The sequence below is a fragment of the Meleagris gallopavo genome, chromosome Z (assembly GCF_905368555.1).
Source record: "Meleagris gallopavo chromosome Z, MGAL_WU_HG_1.1, whole genome shotgun sequence".
In the NCBI taxonomy this organism is placed as follows: Eukaryota; Metazoa; Chordata; class Aves; order Galliformes; family Phasianidae; genus Meleagris; species Meleagris gallopavo.
This window is the reverse complement of record NC_139435.1, coordinates 48,976,359-49,003,191: the sequence shown is the minus strand read 5'-3', so window position 1 is coordinate 49,003,191 and position 26,833 is coordinate 48,976,359. Positions and strand designations below refer to the sequence as shown.

At 33.7% G+C, this 26,833-nt stretch overlaps 1 protein-coding gene across 1 annotated transcript in view; it reads right to left on the bottom strand.

Annotated features, from left to right (window-relative positions):
* ADGRV1 (adhesion G protein-coupled receptor V1) overlaps positions 1–26,833 on the bottom strand; it is a 250,291-nt gene that overhangs the window by 134,662 nt on the left and 88,796 nt on the right. The window contains exons 57-79 of the mRNA XM_085214084.1: positions 25,362–25,570; positions 24,395–24,568; positions 23,817–23,999; positions 22,994–23,173; positions 21,572–21,736; positions 20,839–20,956; positions 20,175–20,298; positions 19,702–19,840; positions 19,378–19,563; positions 18,820–19,052; positions 17,657–17,805; positions 16,238–16,439; positions 15,539–15,758; positions 14,180–14,419; positions 12,517–12,666; positions 11,356–11,829; positions 10,477–10,620; positions 8,528–8,699; positions 8,029–8,164; positions 5,618–6,465; positions 4,087–4,204; positions 3,140–3,311; positions 1,428–1,670 (exon numbers count right to left, since the gene is read on the bottom strand). Of these exons, the coding sequence (XP_085070210.1) occupies positions 1,428–1,670; positions 3,140–3,311; positions 4,087–4,204; positions 5,618–6,465; positions 8,029–8,164; positions 8,528–8,699; positions 10,477–10,620; positions 11,356–11,829; positions 12,517–12,666; positions 14,180–14,419; positions 15,539–15,758; positions 16,238–16,439; positions 17,657–17,805; positions 18,820–19,052; positions 19,378–19,563; positions 19,702–19,840; positions 20,175–20,298; positions 20,839–20,956; positions 21,572–21,736; positions 22,994–23,173; positions 23,817–23,999; positions 24,395–24,568; positions 25,362–25,570 (4,979 nt within the window). The remainder of the gene's footprint in view (positions 1–1,427; positions 1,671–3,139; positions 3,312–4,086; positions 4,205–5,617; positions 6,466–8,028; positions 8,165–8,527; positions 8,700–10,476; positions 10,621–11,355; positions 11,830–12,516; positions 12,667–14,179; positions 14,420–15,538; positions 15,759–16,237; positions 16,440–17,656; positions 17,806–18,819; positions 19,053–19,377; positions 19,564–19,701; positions 19,841–20,174; positions 20,299–20,838; positions 20,957–21,571; positions 21,737–22,993; positions 23,174–23,816; positions 24,000–24,394; positions 24,569–25,361; positions 25,571–26,833) is intronic.

Sequence of the window (26,833 nt, the reverse complement as noted above, 5' to 3'; positions counted from 1 at the left end):
TTCACAGACTTGAGAGATGTAGGAAACATGACTGCCAGTGAATGCTGAGGCAAAGACCTGGCTGAGTACCTCAGCCAAGGTTTCCTCCTTGTTCCCTTCCAGCAGAGAGTTAGGAATATGGAAGTAAGTGGTAATGACTAGTTCTGATTACCAGTGGTCAATATAGATAAGAATCTGTTTCCACTAAGAGTCTCATATGTCATACCTGGTATAACCTTTTATTTTACGTGTACCAATGGTATCAGTGTTCTTGTATTTGGCCATGCATCCTCAAACCTAAAACTGTCTAAAATAGAATTGCTATATAAAAAAATGGGAATGGATAAGGAACTATAAGGAACTGCCCCTTATTTTCAGCCTATATATCCACTGGGCAAGAGCAATTCCTTTGTGAATCAACATCTAAGTGGTAATAACCTCTTAGCTGGAAAGAATGTGAGAATTTGTATTGACATATTCTAAATAAAGTAGTGTTCAGTTGATTTATAATGCACGAAAGCATCAAATTATCTCATGCAGTTAAAATAGAAACATATGCAATACAACTACAAAATGCAAAGCCTTTTATTTAGAACTTTGATTTAGATTTAGAAAAACACTGATCACAAAATGTTTTCTATAAAAACTGTTTCTTCTTCTTTTTTTTTTTTCTCTTTCATAAAATCCATCATATTCCAAGTAGATCAGGCTAAGCACTATCCCAATACAATAGATAAACCATCTTTGCATCCTGTGCTTGATTTTGGCATCACAACTCTAAGGAATTTGAAGAAATTATAATTTTAGAGCTGTGCAATTTCTATTAGAGGAGTATCCTCATCATCTGTCAAAGAAAATGAGGTATTCCTTTGAAAATAAGAGGGTCAGCAGATGATAGGATATTTTTGTGTTAAAGCTATAAATACAGAAGAAGAAAAAAAAAAAAGAATGAGGATGACAAAATTCACTTTAGCACAATATTTTCAATCAGAGGAACAATTTTCATACTTAGTACATCAAGAACAAGGAAAAAAAATCTGAAAGAACTCTCTCATTTTCTAAGACTGAACTAAGCATTAATAGATATGTGGCCTAACACTGTAGATATGTTGTTTGGTTAGCTAAATCATTACAGTCATACCCATCATGATAAAGACTTAGCTTCAGAGAAATAAGCTTCAAAAAACCAAGTTTCAAAAGAACCTTAGGACAAAGAATGAAACGTATGTAATGCCTGACTGACCATTCTCTTTGAGGCTGCTAGAAAGTATTATGAACAAAATCACTGTTGACAATGTAATGAAACCAAATCTCCTTACTAATGGACAAATGAAGCAGTTATATCATAAGGACCCAGCAACCATTTGACTGTTTCCTGCAAAAAATGTTAATCATAGTCAAAAACACTTCAAGAGAATAAGCAGTGATTTATAATATATAATTCTTACCTGCATGTTGTAGCTAACCTTTGTGGTTACCGATGTACTAGAATCTCTAAGCACTTGCAGACTGATTAAAGTTGTTTTCTTATGAGCCACAGCAAAACGAGATCCCACAGCAAAATATATTAAACCATGAGGTGCATCACTTTCAAGAACTGTTACAAATGCAAATCTGGCACTGCTGTTCAGTGCAGCTCCTGCACTTACAGCATACAGCTCAACAAAAAAATATGTTTCAAATTCAGGTACCTGTAAACAAGGAAAGATTTTTCATATCATTAAAAGATCTGTTAATTTCTACCAGCTTTAAAAAGTGTATACATTTTTTTTTTAATATGCAGTGAATTACTTGCACTAATACTTATCACAAATACTTTTATTGCAATATGCAGTAAGTACGACAAAGCATTTCCCCAAAATAATGTTGCAGTAGGCACCACACTGTCATGTGTATCTGAGGTTTTCACATGATGATTGCAGTAAAGCAGCTATTTATAAATTACAGTTATTAATATTTTTGCAATAAGACTTCATAGTAAACTTTTTCAGAGCATCACTTTCCAGATTATGGATTTACATGTGCAATACATTTTCTGAGAAATGTGCACTTTCTTTTTGCCTTACATAAAATATGTGTATACCTAAATATCTGTGTAAAAATTGCACAGGAGCAAGATATTGGGAGTTAAATAGCATATATTTTTAATTAAGTTGTTAAGTAATTCTTAAGTCATTCTTTAAATAGAATTATCTTGACTAATTGATGGCAGGCTCTAATTTATCAGAATGCCACAGAAACCTTTTGACTTTCATTAGCAACTGGTAGATCAGCACGCATTTGAGCTGCGTGTCTCTGCAACTGCTGCACAGCTGTTACTAAAGAATCATGTCTCTCCATTAAACTAAACAACCTGTGATTCATTACTGTATATATTTTATTAATTGGCTCTTTAATTTAAAAATAACATCTGAAGAAGAAACATGGCTCTCTTCATGAACTATGACAATGTACCCTTCTTATTGTTTTCTACCTCTTGCACAACATTGTAGAAAGTAGTCAGAAAAATGGAGGAAGACTTCTTTTCTGTTCCTCATACTTCAGTTTTGCCACTAGCCTAGCTGCTAGGATAATTCCCTGGGAAGTTTCAAACTTTTTGAACACTCTGTAAGAATGAGAAACATTAATCCCACATTTCTTAGGTAACTGCTCTATGATCCTTTTATCTTCAACAAAAGTGACTGAATGTTGTGTTTTGTTTTAATTAAATGATAGCTGAGTTTTTGACTTTGAGCTGGGCCTCTTGAGGCAGTTAGGCTTATGCATATCCAGCTGGCAATTGCTAAATGGTTCCAGTGGATGATGGCTGCTAAACCAGACATCACTACTCTCAACCTGGATGTGTACAGATTTTCAGATGTTCAGAGGTTCTTATACAGTTCTATGATTGAACAGCATTTACAGATTGTGTGAGACTCAAGTAAAAAAATTACTCTTCAAATTAAATACTCAACTCTTTTCTGAATTTTAACCAATCACAATGGAGGCAGTACAAACTTGTAAATAAAATCTGTTTTCAGAGAAACTGAGCGGATGTTGTTACTGTTTTCAAGTCACATCTTATGCATCAGTTCCTTAGTACCAGAGATTTATTTTTTCATCTTGATAAATCACAATTCAGTGACATTGTGCTGTACCTAAATGTGCACTAACTACTTACATTATCAGGTTTTATTTCAATTGAGATGTTGCACATTGTTTGACCTGCCATGCAGGTAGTGGCTCCCAGCACAGACACAAGTTCGTTCTCCAAATTCACACCATCCTTCAGAAGGACAGCACTTGTTTCATTAAATGTCACACGCCAAAAGACCTTCACATCTTCAAATGCCCTATAACCAAGTTTAAAGAATAAATGTATTCAAAATGAACTAAGCAACAAGCTGACGTAGGATGGAAAACTGTGTAAATTACTTCCTCTCAAATATGTATAGAAAAAATGTCTGTATACAAAAAATAACACAGGAAGGAAATAAAACAATGATGAACATCCACATTCTTCTTGACTTTTCCTTTAGAAAACATGGTATCAGCTGCAAAACAGACACTGATTCTTGAAATTCAAGGATGTACTCAATTACTTTCTTTAATACTACAGTAAACAATTGTCTGGAAAACCAGTCAGAATCTGTCTTTCCTGTAAGTTTGAGGAATGTAGAACACTTGAGGATATGTGTTTTAAGTACATATAAATGTATAACAAATACATGCTTTAGAAAAATACATTCTGTGCTACTGAAGACACAAGTGTAGTTCTAACACTTAGGTACTGTGTTAATTATTCATTCAAATATTCATACCTTCTATATACTATGCAGGAAGATGAGAATTTTAATTTCACTTTCAGCAGTATAAATCCTTAACATAACCAAAACTTTCACAGCCACACAGCAGCCACATAGTGAGGTTTTTCATTTTTGTTTAATAAAAGCACAGTGATAGGCCTAATCATATTAAAGGTAGTTTGCCAAAATCTGGGAAATTATTAAATGAGCTGAAAGGCAAAAAATATTTTAAAAATTCCACAATAACCTCTTCCACTACCAGCAGCACCCTTGATTTAACACAGAATGTATGCAGAGTACGTGAATCAGTTGCTGTCTGCACCTGTTTGATTGCCTTGCAACAACCAGCAGCACCTCTCTGTTTTCTGAGTCTTCATCAAGTATAAGACCACTTTGTACTTCTGGAATGAATCCCAAAATGCCATTCTGAAGATCACTTCCTATATAGGAAACAGCCCATGAAATTAATTAGCTAGGAAATTAAGCTAATTGTACTAAATTATATTTTTTCTCTAAAACTAAAATAAAGATTAAAAAATGGGTACCAAAAGTATGCTTCAAAGGACTACTACAAGATGTCTCAAGAAAATTTCCTTTAGTATTACTATTCTTTATGTACATTCCTTATTTATCTCCAAATTCAAATGTTGGCATTTCTGTACTTTACATATTTTAACCTACAGAATTCCTTTGAAAGTAAATTTCTTACGAGAATCCTGGTAACACCTGTAAACATAAATCTATATTTTCACCAGTGTTCAGCAAACTGACTGAATTCCTGTCCTCTGATATCAAGATGCTAGGTGTTAAAGTAGTTAAGAACAGTTTCATAAATTTCATTTATAATCACCCTAAGAGATACCCACTCTGGTTATAACATGTCTACTCAGAACTTAACTTTTTATTTCTAAACAGAAATTGCCTTCATTGTGCCCCTAGATTGGGACTGTTATCATGGCTGATTATGCTTCCTATGACATGTAAAGATTCCAAGGGCATGACTTCACCTTTCTTCAAATTCCAGTTGGTCCTTATGCACACACCTATTTAGTTAACTTGTATGTATGTCTAATTGATTACTTGCATGGTGAGTTTGGCAGACTGTGCACTTATGTTTTAAACAATCTATTCCTGGTACATAATTTTGGTTGCTGCATACACTCACTACATAGCAAAGATTAATCTTGGTTTCCAACATCTGCCTTGTACTTTCAAGAAAATCTGAATGCACATTCCTATAAATGCTATACCTTACATGTAATTTGACAAAGAGAAATTGGGAGTTGTGATATCTCTCCTTCAAAGTAGCAAAGAAAAGTAGCTGTGATAGAAAGAAAAATTCTTCCCTAAATGTCCATTTAAGCTCAGTCCTATCTTCCATCCCAGAAGCAGAGTATGACTATAATGAATAACTGCATTATATAGTATACAAAAACTGCATTATATAGTATACAAAAACACTCTCCCTGTTATTTTTATACCTCATAAAGCATCAGGCATTGTGGAAGTGACAATAGGAAAACAAACAAACAAACAACCAAACCACCGAAAAGTCAATGCTTCTACATACGACACAAAACCACTAAAACTTAGCCTTTTCCTTCATTATAGGAATAAGAGCAGAGATCAGCAGCATCTAAAAGCTCATTTTGAGCTAAACTGCTAATAGATGCATACTGGGCTTTGATATATTAGATGCTTCCTCCAAACTGAAAAAGTCAAGATTTGACAAAATAATACCTTGTTTATTGTCCAATAGAAAAGCCAAAGTTTACATAAACCTACAGTTATTTACTATTACTTAATTCCAATACATTTACTTATTTAGAGGAGGAAAACAAAACAACTGGTACCTGCAATAATCACAGTTGCAAAAGCAGCAAATCCATATTCATCCTTTCCTTTCACAATCTGAGCTCCATGTTTAGGATCTGAGAGGAAAACATAAAACAATTCCTGTCCTTCAGGCTCATCATCATCAAAAATTTTTATGGACACCTTGCTTTCTCTTTCTCCATCCAGCAAAGTCAGAGAGACTGACTGTTCCTCAAAATCTTCTCCTTCATTTGCCCATGTAAAGTTTGATTTTCCATAAACATTTTCAAAAGGATATAGATCTACTCCACTCTGTGCACTTATTCCTCCAAAGGTTTTAATGGTTACTTCAATATTGCCAGTAAACCCCTGGGTCCTTCTGATATTAATTATCACTGTGTTGGGAGTATTATTGTTTGCATCTTCTTCAACATAAATAAACTCTGGTCCCAAACTTAGTATTCCATGAAGAATATCATTAGCCAGGATATTAATTGTTGCAACACTGAAAGCTGGATTTAAACGTGGACTCCAGTCAAGTTTAGCAAGTTGAAAATCCAAAATTTCAACAGCAGTCAAATTTACAAAAAAATATTCCTCAATTTCAGAAAAAGTGTCATCAATTATTGATATTTCTATCATGGCATTTGTCTGAAAATGTGCAAATATAAGCTCCCCATTATGAATAGGCATAAAGTCCTCTAGTGGTTTGGCACTTCCTGGAGTGGTCTGATATGTCAATTTAGTGACATTACTTCGAAATCCAAACAGTTTTTGGACATGCAGTGTGACTGACTCAACATCTTCTTCAACTGAAATGAATGTTGAGTTAAAAGCAAACTGGAATATCCCCATTGGCTCAATTTCAGCTATTGTAAATCCTGATCTGAAACAGAAAAAATATTGAAAATTGAATGATCAAACAGGAAATAAGAAAACTAAGACACAATAACTTCCAGTGAACAACCAATGAAGACTGTAATAAATTGAATTAAAAGAAAAATCTGTAACAGTTGATGGAAGAAATAGCAACTGAACAAGGTAAGATGTAAATAGATTTTTTTAAAACATTGTTTTAAAACATTGCCACACAGCCTTTCATAGGCTTAATACAACCTGAGTTAACACAGAATAAAGGATATATTAAGCAAGGACTTCATGAGAAAATGGAGAGGGAAAAATAGATATAATTTTTTTCTATTGTGGACAAAAAGCAGGGAGATACATCCCTGTTTACAGGAGATACAGCCTTTCAGAGAAACACCAGTAATAACCATAGAACAAACTTCCAGTAGAAAATGAAAATTGTGGACTAGACTGATGATAGCAGATCTACCATTTTAGCCAGGGAGCGGATAGAATCTATTTGAAGACTTACCGTGGGATTTTGAACTACTAGCCATCTCCTCTCAACATTAGTCATACTATTTTTTTCCGGATTTGAGCACCATTAATAAGCATCAGTTTAACTCTATTACATTCATATTAAATATATACCCTTATTATAAGAAATAAAATGCATAGAGCTGAAAACTGTGTTAATCTGCTTCCAAAAAGGCCTTTACTAAACTTTGGGTCTTACATTTCTCCTGTAACTGACCCAGTATTCAGCGCTGTAGGCTACCAATTAGCACTACAATTACAGTGTGTCATTTTCATTCACTTTTCATCACTAAGGGAGTCAAAATTATCAGCTTTGCCTCCTGTGGGATCTAGTTTTAAGTTTTCTAAAAACATCACTCTTGTACACTCAAGATTTTTAACTCACATGTTAAATAGGTGCTCTGAGGATACCAGTCCACAGAACATACAAGCCTAGCAGAATGTGTCTATCCAGGGAGTTTAGTCATCTCCAGTTCATTCCTTACTTCCTTCTGACTTGCCGGTAAAACTGTAATGTGGAGAAGCAACTACCTTCCTACATACATGGTGTAGCTCTATGTCCATTCATTTTATACCACTTTTAGCTATCAATAAATAAGGAAGAACGAAAATAAAACAGTTTGAAGAATAGGTAACAATCTATTTGAGATGGAAGACTACATTAACTGGAATAGTTCTATTTTTAAGAACAAAAATAGTTTTTAATATAAAGGAAGCATTTTCTGAACATTTTTTTGTTTCAATTTATTTGAAATAGCATTTTGTTACTTAAGAACAACTTATTATGAATTTCTAGGGAGACTAATGAAAACATTCTTCAGCTTCCTGGCTAAAGTTGTCGATTCTTGGTTCTTCATTTTCTTAACTGTCCCTAGGATTTGAGACACATTCTGGACACCCTGTATCCTCCTGGCATGAAATAGACTGGAATTTGAGAGAAGTGTCAGTTCTGGTAAGGTTGGATCTGTAGAACTGAAACAAGCGGTTTTTATAAGGCACATTTCTGTATACAGATAATAATTCTTCCAGTATCTGTGAAACTAAAAATTTAAAGTAATAACTTTACCTCAGTTGAGCCCCACCAGACACATTGCTGTGCACTTCTGTTAAAGAGATGGCAAATGACTCACGTTTATTTATATTTGGAGTAGCTTGAAATGAGATTACTTTACTTTGATCACCAGAGGAAAACAGAACAATACCTGAAGAAGGAGAAGAGAGAGGGCACAGTTCAAAGTCACTAAATAGAAATTCTCATTCTACTTGAGTATATGCTGAGATAGGGTTTGTAATGACAATTCCAGTCCATTTAGCAAGAATAAATTGGTTAACAGTCTTTCCTATACAAAGTCGTCCATCAGGGCATAGCATTATGTTTACCTCACACACGATATCTATGACATTTAGTTTAGTTACTCATGAATTAAACATCCAGTGTACAAATAAAAATCAGAACATACAATTCCATTCCAATGGCCCTTTATTAATATAGGAAATACTTACTGGTATCTATAAGTAAAACAGTTATGCAACTGTCATACCTCCTTCCTCAGACAAGCACTTACCAAAAGAAGGAGTAATATTGCCTGGCTGAATGAAGTCAGTGATTAGTTCTGGTGGGTATCCTGAAATCCAGTTAACTGCTACAGAGCCATAAACTCCTTTTCTGGTTATGACAGCCTGACCTGTTCCTGCTACAATATTTGTAAGTTGTAAAATCACAGATTCAAAGCCAACCTGGGGAAACATAACATATTTTCTTACAGAAAATAGAGTAAGAATAGGCAATAACACACGTGCAAGCATACTATATATTTTAAAATAAGTATTTCACAATCATTTTACATGTAGTTGTGATGCAAGTTTGAAGTATATGAACAGATACACACACACACAATTCCTTAACAAGTCTACAATAATTCTGTTAAATCTGAGATTTTTGAAAATTAAATCTCAGAGAAAGGAACTAATATGACTTGGATTTCACTACTGAAAACATTAAAAGAAAAACATAAAACCTGTCCATGATGTTCACAGTAATAGCTATAGTAGTGTACATATATACACGTGTGTGCACAGAGATAGAATTAATAATTGTGTATCCAGTGCAGATAAATTGTTGCCATATGATACTGTTAACAGAATATTCTTGCTGGCATAATCTACTTTTCTCTTTCTTTCAACAGCAGATAAAGTTAAAAGGATAATTCTCACATTCTAAAAGCAGAAACTGGATAAGCATTAACAGAAACAATATTTAAGTAAATAATACTGATAGAGCTTTAAGTTTAATTAGAAATTAAAAGAAATATCAGGGCTTTAAGACAAATAAAATTACTTAATAAAAACTTAACATTTAAGAATTCCATTATCGTTGCCTGATACATAAAAATCATCTGAAGCACATATACCATATTTGAGTAGGCAAATTCTCTTTTCTCACTGTCATGTGAAGTGGCTAAAGTTAGAATTTCTCACACTGTGATTAGCCAAATGTATTGCCAACTGCATTAAAAACCAGTATGATTTCTACTTCTTCTAGCATAAGCTACTATAATAGTTGCTGTTATCTACTTTGGGGCTGCTTTACATAAAGGCAGAATTAGTTCAGAATAACTTCTTGTCTTTTAAATCTCAGCATATTAATTTCATGTAAAGAAAAATATACACGTTCTGCTCTGAAAGCAATGCCTCCCGTTTTATTATCTCAGCCCACGATATCAGAGGCAGATGTTGGTGGTATGGCAGTGCAGGTTGAACCTTCCTACCAACATCCCATTACATGTTGTTGCCGTGTGACAGATGGCAGCAGAGGGGCAGTCCGGCAGAATGGCATCTGACATGTTTCGCAAATACTTCACTGTGTGTCACTGAATTCCTCCACGCAGAAAAAGAGGCATCCACTGACATTTATTGATGCTAGCTGAACATTTATGGAGACCAAACAGTGAGCGGGAGCACAGTGATGGGCAGGTGGTGCACTTCAGCAGTGGCAGCAGCAATGTGAAAGACAAGCCATGTTCTGGATGGCCATGCACCGTTGTCGTATCACAAAATGAAGAGCATCTCAACCACCTCATCTGTGCAGATCAGACAATGATGGTGACTATGTTGAAAAATAGTGTGTTGTAACTGAGAATTTGTTCTACCAAAAAACGTATTTGTGTTCTATGTATTTGTTGTACTTTCCAGAAAATAAATAGGAGGCATTCCTTTCAGAACAGCATAAATTAACTGTAATATTTACACTATTTACTGTTGCTTAAATGAACAGATATATCAAAATTATTGGTTAGAGGGACATTTTCATGCAGTATTAACACATTTCTATAAAAATTAAAAAATGTGTATCCACAAAAGAAGTACATAGTATAATAACTACAGAAGTCTTGTCAGTCATTAAATTGGTTGCAATGAAAAAAACTTTAAGGAGCAAACTGAATCCTAACTGCACTTATCTTTTGAATGTAGTGTGGTAGAAATGTTACACTGCAGCCTGATATACTATACTGACCTGTGAATTGGCAGCTTCTGCAGGAACAAGTACAACAGCTGACTTTGCTTTTCCTAATATTTTAGGCACATCCTTGGCACTTTCCCTAACCAGGCTTACATTAATCAGTTCCAGAGTAAAATTCAAGCCCAATAAAAGGAATGCCTTTGAAAAGAAAAATTTAAATTAAAAGGTAGAAAATTAATTCCAGAAAAAGCATGATATCCACCAGTTCAAAAAATTAAGTAGCAGATTGATGAGCAACTTTTGTTCTACTTACATACAAAAGCAGTGTTTTCAAGACTAGCATTTTATTATCTTGCTTAAAAGAACTACAGGTAAAACATCAATGCTGAGAATGTGATTGACCAGCAATTTGTTGAACTGTGAACTTGCAAAGCATTTATTGTCATTTTAATAAACTGTAAACGGAAAAGTGAGGCTCAGCTCACTTTTCATCTTTACGATTCACCACACTGTGAATGTAATTCTGTACTAAGTATACCAAATAACCTGACAATGCTGACAACAAATATATCTGCTGCTTTATATGTCAGCAGCAACAGATCACTACTGACAATCCAAAACAGAAACTTGAGAAAGTATTTTTTGATCCGTAAGATAATAAAATATGGAAATCATAATAATGAAGATCAGTGATGGAAACAAACTACTATATGAACGTATGCATAGAAGTGATTTTGCAAATATCATTTGAAAACACGTTTAACTCCACTTCTTCCCAGAAATAGGATATTCATAAGGTTTAAAGTGTCTTCTTTGTACTTTCTTCATTGTGGATAAAGCTGAGAGTATAGCAACTCATTCCAGCACATTTGCATTGTTATTAAGACAAAAGTAGATTTTAGATATCTAAGGATCTAAAAGCATTATACAGACCTGGCTGCTTATTGGCACTCTTTTCACACCAAAGCTGGCACCATCTTTTACGGTGAGGTATCCCCTCTCATTTTCAGGTGCAATTAGTTCTTTTTCTTGATGAGACAAGATATGGTATTCAATGACCACTTCTTCAAATGTCCCAGCATGCCGAGTTACATTAATCTGAACATACCGATCAAGGTCTTTCTCTACCAATACTGACTGCTGATCAGAGTACAAGGCAAATACTCCATGGGGATCATCATTTGCAAAAACATTTATCTTTGAAATTCTTTTATCTTCGTCTAGATCTGCTCCACCTTCTACTGAAATCAGTTGAACTATATAGTTCTCATCCAGTTCAGGAACATCATCAGGTAACAGGTAGATAATTATTTCTGCTGTACTCTGTTGGTCAGCAATGACAACAGATCCCTCTGTTGTAAGAAAGTCACCTGTCATGTCAAATTCACTATATAACTTCCAGTGAACCTGAAATGAGTTAAAAAAAAAGCAAAAGAAAACAAAGTTACACACAGAATCAGAAAAATACATACACTTTGAACCATGTTTAAAAATTGCTTATATTTTTGACACCACGATATCTTTGCTGTCTGTCCTCTCTCTTTAAGATTGTTTAGAATAGAAATTTGTCAAGAATACTCATTTAATACTGCATATTCATTCATTAATTAGAAGAAAATAAATAAATAAATAAACAGCAATTAAATAATTGTTAAAACACAGACTTCAAAAATACTTCAGCCAAATAACAGTGAGAGTGGTGGACCAAAATAGTTGGAACTTACCTTCTAAATACAGCTGGAAAAAAGGTAAATTTTGATGTTCTCAAAGAAAGCTCACTTAAAAATATACTCTCCTCTCCCAACAAAACGAAGTTAAGATGGCCCGAGAAAGAAAAGAGACAACTACAATACCATATTTCTTTGTTCTCTGTGAGTCTGTAATATGACTTTTCAAACCACAGACAATTAAACTGAGCCCCTTGCTAAATTCAGTCTGAAAAGCAACATTACAAAAATGCATTGGAGCAACAAACAATTGAAAGAAACAGAAAAAAAAAATCCGTCTGTTCTGTATATGTTCACATTTCAGGTTATTATGCAGATGATTTCAGAGTATGCTGCTTATTAGAAAAAGAAATAAGGATGACAATACCGTTATGTTTCCCAAAGTGCCCCGAACCCGTCTGAGAAATAGTGTAATACTTCGTGGTCCTTCCAGTGCTGAGGGCTCTGTATAATTCTGCTCAAATAATGATTCAGAAGCAAACTGTACAATTCCATTGGGATCACCAAACTTCTGTATCTGTAAACAAAGCAAACAACAACAACAAAATTAGAAATGTAGAATGAGCTATATTCTTGCTAAAATCATTAAAGTTTTCATTGTGCTACAGGGCAAATATCTACTAACTCTTCCTATTGACTTATCTCATCTGAATATTCAAGAGTTCTGCAGAAGTCAACAGAGTCTGTGAGAAGAATTTAAAAAAACAGAATACAGGAGTATCAGGGTATCAGAAGGGAGTGATATCAAGACCGCATTCATTCATGCACACATACAAGATTGTTGTAAGAGATCTATGGATAACCTGCTGATTTGCGAAATCCTACAGTAATACCTGAAGAAGTCTGAGCAAGTTCTAAATTAAATACGAAATTTGATGTACTCAGTAAATACACAAGCATCTTTGTCTTTGATTAATTGAAACTTCATATGAAAACAAATGGCAATGACAATTCTGTCCACTCAAGCCTCACTTAACAATAACAGCTTGTACACTGTAAATGGTTAAAACATCTTTGAGGGAATTAATTAATTTTGAAAGAACTAGGAAAGAGTATCCCATGGTGACAAGATTAAGACACAGTAAAGAAAGCATCAGTGTCCAGACCTGTTTGATGGGATCAAAAGACACAGACAAGTGTATTTATATTAATTCATTGCTGCAAATTTTTTTCTAAAATTTTTACCATAAATCCAATCTACCCTCCAAAGCTTCTTTATATGTCTTCTGAACACTTGGAGAGAAACAGAGGTAATAGTACACAAAGAGAACTAGCAATTCAATTAGTAAATATTTTGATTATTTTTGTATTCCTATTACACTGATGTAGTTTTACCAGACATAAAGCCTGTATAAAGAATCAAAGACTTCTGCTTTGGATTAGCTCTACACAAACACTGGTGCCTACGGAGAAAACAATTTATTGGTATGCAAGGTGAAATATGGTATGCATTGGTATGCATTTCATTTCAAGGAATAAACTTAGGTCTCTGAAGGATAACCTGTGGAAAAAATAAGTTAAGTCCATCAACACATTACAATACTGGCCAGAAAAATCAATACAGCCAACATTTCCCCCCCTCCCTCATAAAAGTCTCATATAGAAATCCTTAACTTCAGTATCCCTAAAGGAAATAATTGTCCTTGACAGCTTCTCTGCCTTACTTCTCTGACTATCTGTCTTTCACTGAGATTTTTTTTTTTTTTTTATTTATTTAATATGTGCTAGTGGTGGGAGAAGTAGAGGTCAAAATGGTGAACAGTTAGGAATTAAGACCCATTCATCTCCCACCAAAGAGAACCACAACCTTCTGCAAAGAAAGCAGCCGAGAGGGCTCGTATACTAACTTTTACTGATAGATTATTTGCAACATTTTCTTAAGAACTCAAGTCATACCAATATATGTGAGTAGAAGAGACAAGAAAAAATGACAAACTATGCAATCAGTATGATTAATTTTGAAAAGTTTCAGAGGATAAATTCCAATATCAACAGAGATATCCGAAAACAGAAAAGCAATAATGACTTACTATTAGTGTAATGTTGTTTGCCTTTGGATCTATTTCTGTTTCACCTTTCACAAGGCTCAGTCTAATAACAAATATCTCCTGAACTTCAATTTCTTCGTGAGGATAGATTTGTAGATGAATAGTTCTCAGACCTCCTTCTCCATCTCCAAAATAAAATGATCCATTCACAGGGTCACCAATGTCACTATTCAAAGGAGATAAAATCTCTTCTGAATTGGGCCCTAAAATGTCCCAATTAATCTGTGGAAGATATGTTTCAGAATAAGAGTGATGCTATGTTACAGTAGAGTTCCAAGAGCGAGAAATGACAGAGCGCCATAAGTGAAATAAAGTTCCTTAATCTGGTAAGTAATGATGTTTAAATATTTGTTGATAATAATGAACCACAAAATATTCATAATGAATTGCATGTAGAAAATTGTATAATCCTTTGGAATAATAAGCATATCAAATTACAAAAGGAAATTGTGAGTTAACCACAATGCCAATTTATTAAAATCGATATATATTAATAATATAAATAAATAGTTAGAAATGAGATAAATTTCTTAAAAGCACCTAATAGGAAAAACTCAGGCCAGTTTTTAATTCTGCCCTTGTCCAGATTTTTTTTTTTTTGTGAAGCTCTCCAAGTAAATCAGTACTCACTCCGTATGAAATGTAATATTTGACCTAAAATGACAAACACTTTTTTAATATTTTGCAATAAAAGTTTTAAATTCCTCAAATGATTTTTTTGTACTTTTGCAGTCTGATTAAAAAATAGAATATTTTCAAGATTTCCTATAATTACATTTGCTTTTGAGGAGGCCATATTCTGCACTTTAAACATAATTTTTATTTCGATTGCTTCAATTTTTTTCTGCTTTCTCAAATGACTTCTAAAGGAAAAAAAAAGTCAAAGAAGACTAAGACAATTTTTACATGGGAAAGAGATTTTCCATTATTTTTCAAGACTGTGAAAGGCTTGCCTTGGTTCTTACTTATATCTTTCTTTATCATTGGTCTGGAAACCTAGAAAATTCATAATGAACATTTTATTGATTAAAAAAAATTGACCAGCTTGAGGAAGTAATTCAACTAAATTAAACGAAACCTGTAGTGCATGAAATGAACCATGTTTCTGACAGGATTAGGAGCTAGTTTAAAACATCAGACCACAATAAAAGTTGAAAGAAAGAAGGAGAAATAGAAAAGTTTAACTAAATTTTTTGCTATACTGCAACTACACACAACAAAGACTTATAAAAAGCTGGGATCATCAGAAGTCAGTCAGAAAGAAGCTTTTTTAGGAAAATGCAGGAGCTTTTTGATCTAGCAACTGGAAAGCAACCAACATCTTCGACAGCCAGAGCCTACCTGTGTGTCTCCTAACAATCTTCCAGTTCTTTCCAGCACCAGAGACAGTGTCATGGGTATATCAGGATTGGGAAGTACAATTTGACTTTTGTTAAGAAATCGGACAATGCCCAAGGGTGAGTCACTTTTAGCAATTGTGATTTGGCTCACTAAGTGGAGTCCAAGGACTGCTCCACCAGTAGCTCCTGTCAGCTGGATTTCAAATTGCTCTTCAAATTCACTGGAAGAAAAAAAAAAAAAAGAAACAAAAAAAGAGAGAGGGGAGAAAGATTATGAGAAATCCCCACCACCAAAGATAATTATAATTCAAAATATATTCAATTCAACTAATTCAATCATGGAGCTCTCTAAATATAGGTAGAAGTCAGGTCAGTAAACTTGCAACAAAAGATTCCTCCTTTTTACAGTGAATGGTGGTAAGTGAAATAAAAAGAACTTCCTACTCCCCATTTATGTTAAATACCTAATATCTAATAAATACCGAATAATTCCGACAACCTAACAAACTGTCTACATTTCATGTGTCTATGAAACCTTAATAATAGTTTCTCTTTTCCTTTTTAAATTTAGATGCATTTTTCAGCACTACAATAATTTCCTTTTTTATTCCAATTCTACATATAGGTACACTGCTTACGCTAAAAAAAAATTGATTACTGAACACTAATTTAATGATAAATCATCAGAAAAATAAATTACCTTTCTTCATCATCAATAATAGAGATGTAGATAAAAGTCTGGTTCTGGCCATGATAAAACGTGACTGAGTTGTTATGGATTACATAGTCAACACCATTGGGAAGTGCAGAAATACTCCGAGAAAGAAAATCAGCTGTTACATAGCCGTAAGTTCCACGTTTCCTCACAACAGGAATCATAACTATTCCAGCATCTTCCTCTACTACAAGAATGATTAAGAAAAAATTACCATAGATATTTTATGTCAGATTTTTTTAAATGTAAAGAATTATGTATTTAAGTCCATTTCTTTCTGTACAAGCTTCTGAAGCTTCCACAAGCATTACTTTTGAGAATTGAATACTCCACTTCTAACATAATTTTAATGCAAGCAAGAAGTTGTTTCTTGTAGCACAGTAATACTTTCTTCTTCAATCAAGATGGACATTTATGTTCTAAAAACTTTGCCTGCTATTTTTCCATTTAGGTTTTTAGTCAGTGACTAAAGGTAATGTAAGCATCTTCTATCAAATAAATAATGAAAAAAAAAAAGAAAAAAAAAAGAAAAAAATCTTATGCTTCTATAATATCATTTATGTGAATGACTGGTTATTGTTCCTTTAAAAGAAAAGTTTACACATTAAGATACTTCATCATATTATATTATGCTCATTTTATCTTCAGCAAATGTAAGAACAAATCTTCAGGATAAGGGAAAGTCAATGTGATAAATGAAGAAAATTTCAGATAGGTTTTAAACACTTAAGCAGAGAGGCTATCATCTTAGGAACAGTTTAAATTCAAATTCAAAACTGAAATGGAGCTAGATATGTTGAGAATCTAATAGAATAATAACAAGGAAGTCATTTACTAATGACTTTTGTAGTCAATTATTTTAGCTGATATGAAATGTCAGTTCCTTTCTTTCATATTTTTTTGCTTTCTTCAGGGGAGCAATAAACAGGTTTCAACTGTTATTCAACTGCATATACATTAAGCCAGCTTAATTACTATTTTTTAATGACAATACACACATAAGCAATAGCTGAGTGAAACAACTGTTACATTTTCTTATGGTAATTTCCACTTAAAAAAATCAAAGTAGTTTTAGTGCTACTGCTGAGTGTCTCAAATGCAAACTGAGAATATTCTGGGTAAAGGAGACCTGTTCTTACGATGAAAGACACTGAAACACATAGTAGGCCATTTATCTAGTTCTCTCACTCTCAAGTTTATCACTCCAGGTACCTAAGTAATACAATCTGAACAATCATGATACAGCCACAGAAAGTATCAAGAAAAATTGCTGAAGAACTTATTTACAGCTGCTTATATACTTTGTATCAAAACTCAGAGCAGAGGTTGGAAGTTAACTCAAAAATTTATGTCCAAGTCAAGACTTACCTTCTAACTCACACTGAAAACTTAGGGCAAACTAACCTTGTAGAAAGATGTACTGAGGATCAAATTCTATGATGCCTTCTGCATTGTCACTTTTTGCTATAGTTACTCGCACTGTGGATATATTTCCTATGATAGGAGGTTGATCCAACTGTAGACCATTTTCTTTGATGGTAAAATCAAATCCACTTTCAAGAATACAATAAAAATAAAAATAATAATTAAAAAGTTGTGAAAGTATTAAGATTAATGTCATCTTAATGATTGCTACAAATACTTATATTTTCTGAGAGTAATTACCAAAGACTTTCTTGCCACATTTTCTTAAAACATTATATGAAATAAATAATAGTTTACTTCCAGCAATGTTTATCTTTCATTTTTTCTTTCCCATGAAACTCTAGAAAATATTAATGAGGTTATACTCTAAGCAGATTAACCATCCATTAGCAGTGAAACCATACACTATACATGACCATATACTTCAAAAAAGAAGCCTTGAAAACTTCAATCAGGAAAATCTTAACTTGTAATTGTATGTATAGGTCATTCCCATTGCTAATATTACACGGTTATCATAACGATCTGTGTTTGTATCTCAGCTGGAATCCACAACTTTGATGATCTTCCTTAATACAGTTACTGTAAATACAAACTTTTAATACAACTTTTCACAAGAGATATATATGAAAAGAGAATGAATTGGAATTGTAAAAAATATAGTTCACATTAAAGTAATTCCATACAGTGACAAATTCACATACTCCACATTTGTGTTTTTATTCTACATAATGTATTGTTACACCTGCTTGAAATGCAGAGCTGCATTCACTGCTTTGCTGTTCCTTGTAGAAAGTGTTCTTTGTAACACTACTAAATGACATATAGTATTTATAATATAATAACCATGTCTCAAATAATAATATTTTACTTGTCATAGAATGTATAACAATCTTGTCAATGCCTGTTTCTTAAGCATTCAAGAAATGAATGCAATGTATGGACTCTCAGTCAGCAAAATGTTCATGCTAATACTAAGAAAACTGATTTTCTCATTTCTATGATGATCACTGTTACAACTGTCTTATGAAGTTTTACATCAGAACAGCTAAATTTCATGGGTGACTTTATGCAGTTAAGTGAGATATCATGTTTTTCAGCTTGTTATCAATATTATTTGCAAAAAGATATTCTTTTTTTACCTTCCTTGGAGTTCCACTTTGGTAATCATCACCGAAAAGTCTTCAGGACCTTCAGGAATGTCATCATCATGAATTTCAATCAAAATCATTTTACTCTCCTCATCTGGTTCAAATAATAACTCCGTTACTGTGGGAGTGAAATCAATTCCCTCCTCTGCAGTTCCATTTATTATCTGAAACCAAAGATGCACTTTTCCATAGCATCCTCCGGAGCGCACGATAGTGATGTTAACCTAAAGGGAAAAAAGAACTCATTAAATAAATAAATATATCAGAAACTTTGCTCTTCTATTACAGTTGCTCTCAAAACTGTTCTAAAGGCATCTTTTCAACAGGGTTAGAGATAACATCTGTTTTTAATAAATATAATCTATATGCAGCCTAACAAACAGCACTCTTTCTCAGAGTGTTAATGAAGTCCAAAAGCCATGATAGAGCTTATGCTATGATAAACACAGAAAATCTTTGATTTATTTGTCTTCTGAAGTTAAGCAGAAATATAGCAAAAATACTGAAATTTTTGAACATTTTACATAGGAATGAAGTTTAATCTAATACCCATCTTTCTTCTTCTGTTGTTTGGAATAATTCTCTTGAAAACATAAACTCTCCATATGGAAGATCACTGGCAGCCATGGTAATATTTGCTATGTTACTAGATTCATTTATTAGTGCTCCATCACTGATTCCAGTTAGTTGAAACTGATAATAACGCTTCTCCTCAGGATGGTCATCATCTAGAGCCTAGGGAGGATGAACAATGAAAGCTAAAAGGATTTATACTATTTCCTGGGAGACAGGTATAATTAGTTTCTAACCAAGATAATATCTAAATAAAAGAAAGGACTCAAAGTAGCTACTGGCGTAAAATCTGTCTCATACCTGTATTAGAACAACTGCAGCAGACTGTCTGTCTCTCATTGTCAAGGATCCCGATATCTCAGTAAATTCTGTATGATGAGGAGGTGTTATATTCCAGTATATCATGACCTCGCCAAAAATCCCTGGGCCACGTGTCAGGCTGCAGTTAAGAACACAAATACAGATTTTATTTTCTGCCTATAACAGTTAATATCCGATGCAGAGACAAACAGTATATCATACTGCTGAGCATAACAGAAATGCTATTAGCACTATGAAGATTGAGTTATTTCATCAAAGAAAGAACATTTTTGAAATTTTTGGCTCCTGTGCTGTGTATTCTGACCTTCTTTAAAAATACACTTCTAAATTTAAAAATAGTTCACATTTTAGAAGAGACAATAATATACAGCAATCAAGAAATGCTTGAAAAATATGGATCTTCATTGCTTCTGAGATTCTCCTTTATTTGGAAAAATGAGAGATGCACCTACCTAATAAGAGCAGTCCCATTATAATTGCCAGAAGGTTCTCCAATCAGAACATGCTTGAATGAATGACCTATTCCAACCACCCCAGAAGCTCCTTCATCACCCAAAATAATGATGGTGGCCAGACCTAGAACAAAGCTTCTAACATTAAATATTTTTTTTGAAATGTACAACTGAAAGTTAACTTATGAAGATTTTCTGAATTTTAACCATTGGCTACCTAGAAAGGCTGTAGAAGCCCCGTTGTTTAATCGTCAGAATTCGATAAGATAATGCCCTCAGCAAACTGGTTTAATTGGGAACTCTCCTTTAGCATGGTTTTCCACTAAATAAACACCCTGCATGGTCCCTTACAAACAAAACTAACCTATGGTTCCTACAGGTATGAAGCTGGTCTTGATTGTTGCTTTTTGTTAAAGAATTCTTTTTGCACAGTGTTAACTGTTCTGTGTTTCTGTACTTTGTTTGCATTTTCATGCCTGAACACAGCAGTTTATGTCAACAAATCATTTTTAGAATGAAAAAAATATGACCTAAAATTCTTACTCATTTCTACAGATGAATAAACAACTTATGAAAAAAGACTGACATTCTAAAACAACCAAAGAACCCATATCAAAGAACACTAAGTGTCTAAAAATTAGAATGTACTTAAATAATTATTTACCATTTATAGGGGATATCTCTGCATCACCAGCAGAGACTAGCTGAATGGTAAATGTTTCATTCCCTTCCAGGATACCATCTTCTACAGCACGTATAACAATAAACTTCTGGGATTCAGTCTGGATCATGTAAAGACCAGAAGATATATATATATTTATGTATATATGAAGTGAAACTAAAAATATACAGTATTATACTATGCAAAAAAATACTTGTCATCAACAACCCACGTTGAGTATGTATATACTTGGTATATTTGAACCTTTTTCAAAAAAATAAATTTCTGGTTTACCTAAAATGTTTACTCACAGGTTAATAAACAGTAAAAACTGCCACATAAACATTATGTTCTATCCAAGAAATACTCCGGATATTCTGCAATACTCTGCAGAGACTGAACATTCTTCATGCTTCTCATTTCTTCAAATTTATTTTTTGATTGTATGATAATGGAACAGAATCGTTCCTGTAGTAATTAATCACATGCAGTATATTGCTGTTCCTCTTTCTTAACAGTAAAAACAACTCATATTTGAGAAGCTTGTTTTCCTGTTGAAAACATTATATTGCTTTAAAAGGAGCATAACAGTTTTCCTCATTGGTTCAAATTAGCCTTTTAGTAGTGTAATCTCTAGCTTAATAAACATCAAACAAGAACCATGCTAACAAATTCATGAAGAAAAAAATCTGTAGATTTAAAAATAGTAAATCATTTATTGTTGTATCAGAAATACCTCATTAAAGTGAAGGGTACCATTCAGAGGGGTCAGGTCATGTTCAGCAGCCTCCTCAAGAATCCATATCAGTTTAACTGCTCCCTGCCCACCAGGACTTCGACTTACAGTGAGCAGCGCAATCGCTGCGGAGTCATCAGGTGTCTGAGGTTCCTTCACTGTTATCTGAAGAAAAAAGAAGAGGAGGAGGAAAAGTTTTTATCAAATGCATTCATACTAACTTGGAAAAAAGAAAGAAAGAAAGAAAAATATAAGAAAAGCATTATTAACAACAACATAAACCAAGGAAAAGAATGAAAATCAGTAAGAAGATAACAGGCATAAGAAATGTATTGAATTCTGCTAGCAAATACGAGTCACTCAAGCTACTTTCGTATGTTCTGTGAATCAAAACAATCACAGACAGTGAGTCACAAGCAGTCACAAGCAAAATGGACAGCAGAAGAATCATTCACTGTCAATCAGTAAGATGAGAAATGTTTTGCAATTTCTTTCCAAACATTAGTTTCAGTAATGAAGATTATTAAAAATCTATTCTAACATTAAGCAAAACACTAAAAATCCTACCTTGGACATCCTGGATTATTAGTACACAGAATTAAAATGCTCTGATACAGAAGTCCAAGTCTATACTGCAGTGCTGTCATTGCCATAATCATCAAACACAGCTAATAAAGACAAACGGTAACATGCCTTGCGTAGAATCACAGAATGGTTTGGGTTGAAAGGGACCTTCAAAATCACCGTCAAGATCATCTAGTTCCAACCCCCCTGCTATAGGCAGAAACACCTCCCTCTAGACCAGATTGACTCAAAGCCCAATCCAGCCTGGCCTTGAATGCCTCCAGGGATGGGGCATTCACAACCTCACTGGGCAACCTGTTCCAGTGTCTCAACACCATCACGGTAAAGAATTTCTTCCTAATATCAAGTCTAAATCTACCCTAGTTTATAATCATTTCCCCTTGCCATGTCTCTACATGTGCTTATAAAAAGTCCCTTCCCAGCTTTCCTGTAGGCTCCCTTCAGGTACTTGAAGGTCGCTATAAGGTCCCCCCAGAGCCTTCTCTTCTCTAGGCTTAAGAGCTCCACATCTCTCAGCTGTTCTCATAGCGGAGGTGTTCCAGTCCTCCGATCATCTTCATGGTCCTCCTCTGGACCTACTCCATATCCTTCTTGTGTTGCGGGCCCCATAACTGGATGCAGTACTCCAGGTGGGGCATCATGAGATCAGAGTAGAGGGGCAGAATCAGCTCCCTTGATCTGCTGCTGGTCACGCTTCTCATGATGCAACCGATTTTCAGTGAAACAATTGTATTCCAGTGCAATGAAAGGTTATCAAAATCAGCTATGTGTTAGTAACACAAATTCATAATCCTGCCATTGCAGAAAGTAGTACAATCCAAATCAAATCAAACTCACATTTTTTTCTTCAAAACCAAATACTCCAACAGGGGAATCATTCGGTGGAATAGCAACAGTTACTAGTGTTTCATCTCCAAGTCTTGCACCACCGGTTACCCTCACTAAAGCAATTTTGAAGGTCTCAAGGAATTCAACTTCACTGTCATCTATGATTGTAATTTCTATTTCTCCTGTAGCCTGGAAAAAAAAAAAAAAAAAAAAACAGATAAAAAAAACAATAAATTTCATTTCTAATATTCTATATGAATTGTTTGAAAAATGTGAAATTATAAAATAAATAAATTCTGTATAATTATAGATAAGCACACACTGTTGATTGTGCTCGTTTCTTACTATACTTGTATATTTTAATATACAGATAGACATCACTGCCATTGAGCCTCAATTCTGCTCAAAAAATATACTTTCCTATTGCTAAACACCAGTTCTCTTGACATAAATATCTTCTAAATACATCAAGTATTTTCAAGGACAGTATGAAATTTAAAACTAAAGAAACATACAGGTGTATTCTGAAAGTTTGTAGAGAAGACAGATTATGTTACAGATTTTTAGGCTTAAGGCCTTTATTATAAAAAATTATGGCTTCATTTAAAGGTACCAAAGGCATGTATTCCTATCTGGTCAATATTTTAACCAAATATATTACAAATACAAATACATTGTGCTTTTCCAGTTAAAGCACTGAAGTTAGGAGAATCATTCATATCCTGAGGCCATAAATAAAATTATTTCAATGAATGGATAAAAATTCTACTGGCAGAAAATGTGAAACACTCTTAAGTTAAAAACCAGAGATAAACTTTAATCAAGTGCCCACCTGCCCATCTGCAAATGTAAGATTTCCAGATGATGGTGTAAAGTCTTCAAAACCAGCAGTTAAAAGAATGGCTTCCCAGTACAGAACTGCTGACCCAAATCTCCCAGCCTGTCGAACAACTGGAAGTTTCAGTATATTATGTGGTGGTGGTACCTCATAACCAACAACAGTTCCAATTTTATCCTGTAAATTCAACAACAACAACACAAACGAGTATCACATCTGCTATTTATTGACTGACTTTTGGGTAAGAAAAAATAAAGAAATCATAATCACTTGTAAACTGATCTGAACTTAGCACTGATCTTGCATAGCAAAAGTACTAAATAGATGACATCTTGGAGCTCCTCTCAGAAAATTATGAGACTCTCATTTTAGTACTTCCAGCTCCCTAATAAGTTTCATACATTATTTGTGAAGAAAATTCCAAGATTGAACTGCTTGTCTGACATCTGACCTATCTATCCAGAACAATTTACTGTCAAAAACCCTATTAGAATAATATCAAAAATGGTCTGAAATCACAGACTCTCCTGCTGAAATGTGACTTTAAATATTTTTTATTCAAGATCACTTACCTTTGTAACACTGAAACTAAATATTCCTCTTGCATCATCATTTTCTTCAATTGCTATTTCAGCTATTTCTAAACCAACCCTCTTCACACTTGGCTGACCTCTAGTGAGAGAATCTATCAGCTTCACATCAGTAATATTGATTATAAATCCTTCCTGTAATTCTGGAAAATTGTCCTGCAAAAATATTTTTCAGTGTCACTTTTTTTTTTCACTACAAAGTACTATGATTAAATTATAACTATAAATTTTATAACTTTATACCTTTACAAACTTTGTAAGTTTGATAAAATTAGAGTACATGCATAAAGTTGACTACTTCTGGGATGCTGTCAGAGAATTTGGGATTATATAACCAATTCCTTACTTCACATCATTTGAAAAGTAGAAACAAAGGTAGAGAATACCTTTGCTAACTTTTAGAAGCTGAAGTTGGTAGTCAGATTCCAAACCTGCTGAAACAATAGTAGGAGTTGCTGGCTGGTACTTCTTTCTCCTATCTATAATACAAGTTGGTCAGATTTCAGAAACTAAACCAGTATATATAAAACTATATCTCCATGCTGAATATATTCAAATAATTGATCTATTTTGAGTGAAAAATTAACATTTTTCAAACTACAGAACAAATCTGTCAATAAGCATGTAATTTAAAATAAATTCTCCATAAAACTGCAGTAAGTTTCAAAAAACAACAGGCATCTAAGACATTTATATTTTTTCTCCTTTTTAATAATATTAACTTGGGTAGTAGGACAAAGCAAACTACTTAGCTCCTTCCCAGTTACTAGTATACAAATTCTTTTGAAATAGATGACTGCAATTCCTAGTAATTTAACCGCTGTCTGATGATGCAAGAATCCTGCCTTAACCTCTTCTAGAATACTAAGTCCTTTTCTTAAAATAGAAACATTAATATTTTTCATTTCTTTAAATTAAATTATTGGCTGAAGTCATTAAGGCTACTCACAGGTAAAATAGTGATCATGACAGAAGTTATTGTTGCATTCTCCTTCATATTAATTGTCTTCTTTTCTATTATATAATCCTCATTCTCTGTTGCTTGGTTGGAGAGAGGAAGGTCCAAATTAGGTTCAGTACTCAACTGAACTGCAATCTCTCCAACAAATCCTTGCTCACGAACAATTTGCAAAGTAACAATAGTTGAATTCATTTGCCCTATAGAAAGGAGGGGAAAACGAATGAAGGATGTGATTGTTTTAAACCCTTGTTCTGCTTGATTTCCAGCTTGCCTAATTGTACTGGAGCTCCTTATTAGAGACCACTTCAGCTCAGCTTAGCAACAGAACCATACTTGGCTCATGCAATTGAACAGACACAGATGGCATAAACACAAAATAGTTTGTAAGTCAGTAAAGTATTTTAAAACAGTATCTAGAGGAATAAAGAAATACTGAATATTTACAGCTTTAAATGCTTGCTATACAAACTTTTATTTCAGTATTGCTATTCTTATTCATTTTTCCTTCAAAACTCCAATCTCACTATTTTTGCCTGGTCTTTACTTGCCTAGGAGATCACCATTAATTCTAATAGCAGAAAACTTCACTGTAGCTAGCCACTCTGGCTTTTTCTAAAATGTACAACCATTTTGACTTTCTGTAACAGATTTTGAAGAAAATTAGATGTACTTATATCACTAAGGGTAGGATATCTTTTTAGGGAAAGCAGATTTACATTTTTTTCCAGTGAACTAAACACAACATCAGCTAAAAGTTAATAACTGAGAACTTGAAGAGATAAAAATCAACAGGCTTTGTACTTCAAAATAGTTTCATCAAACGAATTATTTGTATTAATTAGCTACTGTACTAATTAGCTACTATTTCACAATAGTTCATTTTCTATTAGGAAGCAAAAAAATCCCTTCAATGCTAATTGGCCTTAAAATAGAACAGGAAAAAAAGTTTTAGCTGCACTAATAATTCTGATGGAAAATGCAGAAAATGTACATCTCATAAAAAATAATTTTTTCTACAGGCAGTATATTAAATTGCCAGGAAAATTTCAATTGGGCTTTTGAAGTATTAATAGCTTATCTTTCCATTCTGCCATCCAGCTGTTGGAAAAACACCAACAGCTTGCAAAGGGTGCTGGAGGAATCAGCTGCCTGCATTCCTGGCCAGTCAAGAGAGTAAGAGCTTAAGCACCATTGTAATTCTCCTCAGGCAAGCCACATGTTCAGTCCTTTAAAATCTGATATCATCCAATCAAATAAGTTGGTAAGCAGAAAACTTCAATTTTCTTGAAATGTAATTCACACTTGCTCTACTTCCTTCTGTCTTCCCCTGTCTCTTTTTGACTTATTTCCTGAAGAAGGAGTTTTTCTGTAAATTATTTTAATCAGATTACAAATCTAATCAATTAGGCAAATTTGCTTTTTACATAAACAGAAGGATTCTACGTGCAGTGAAATACAAC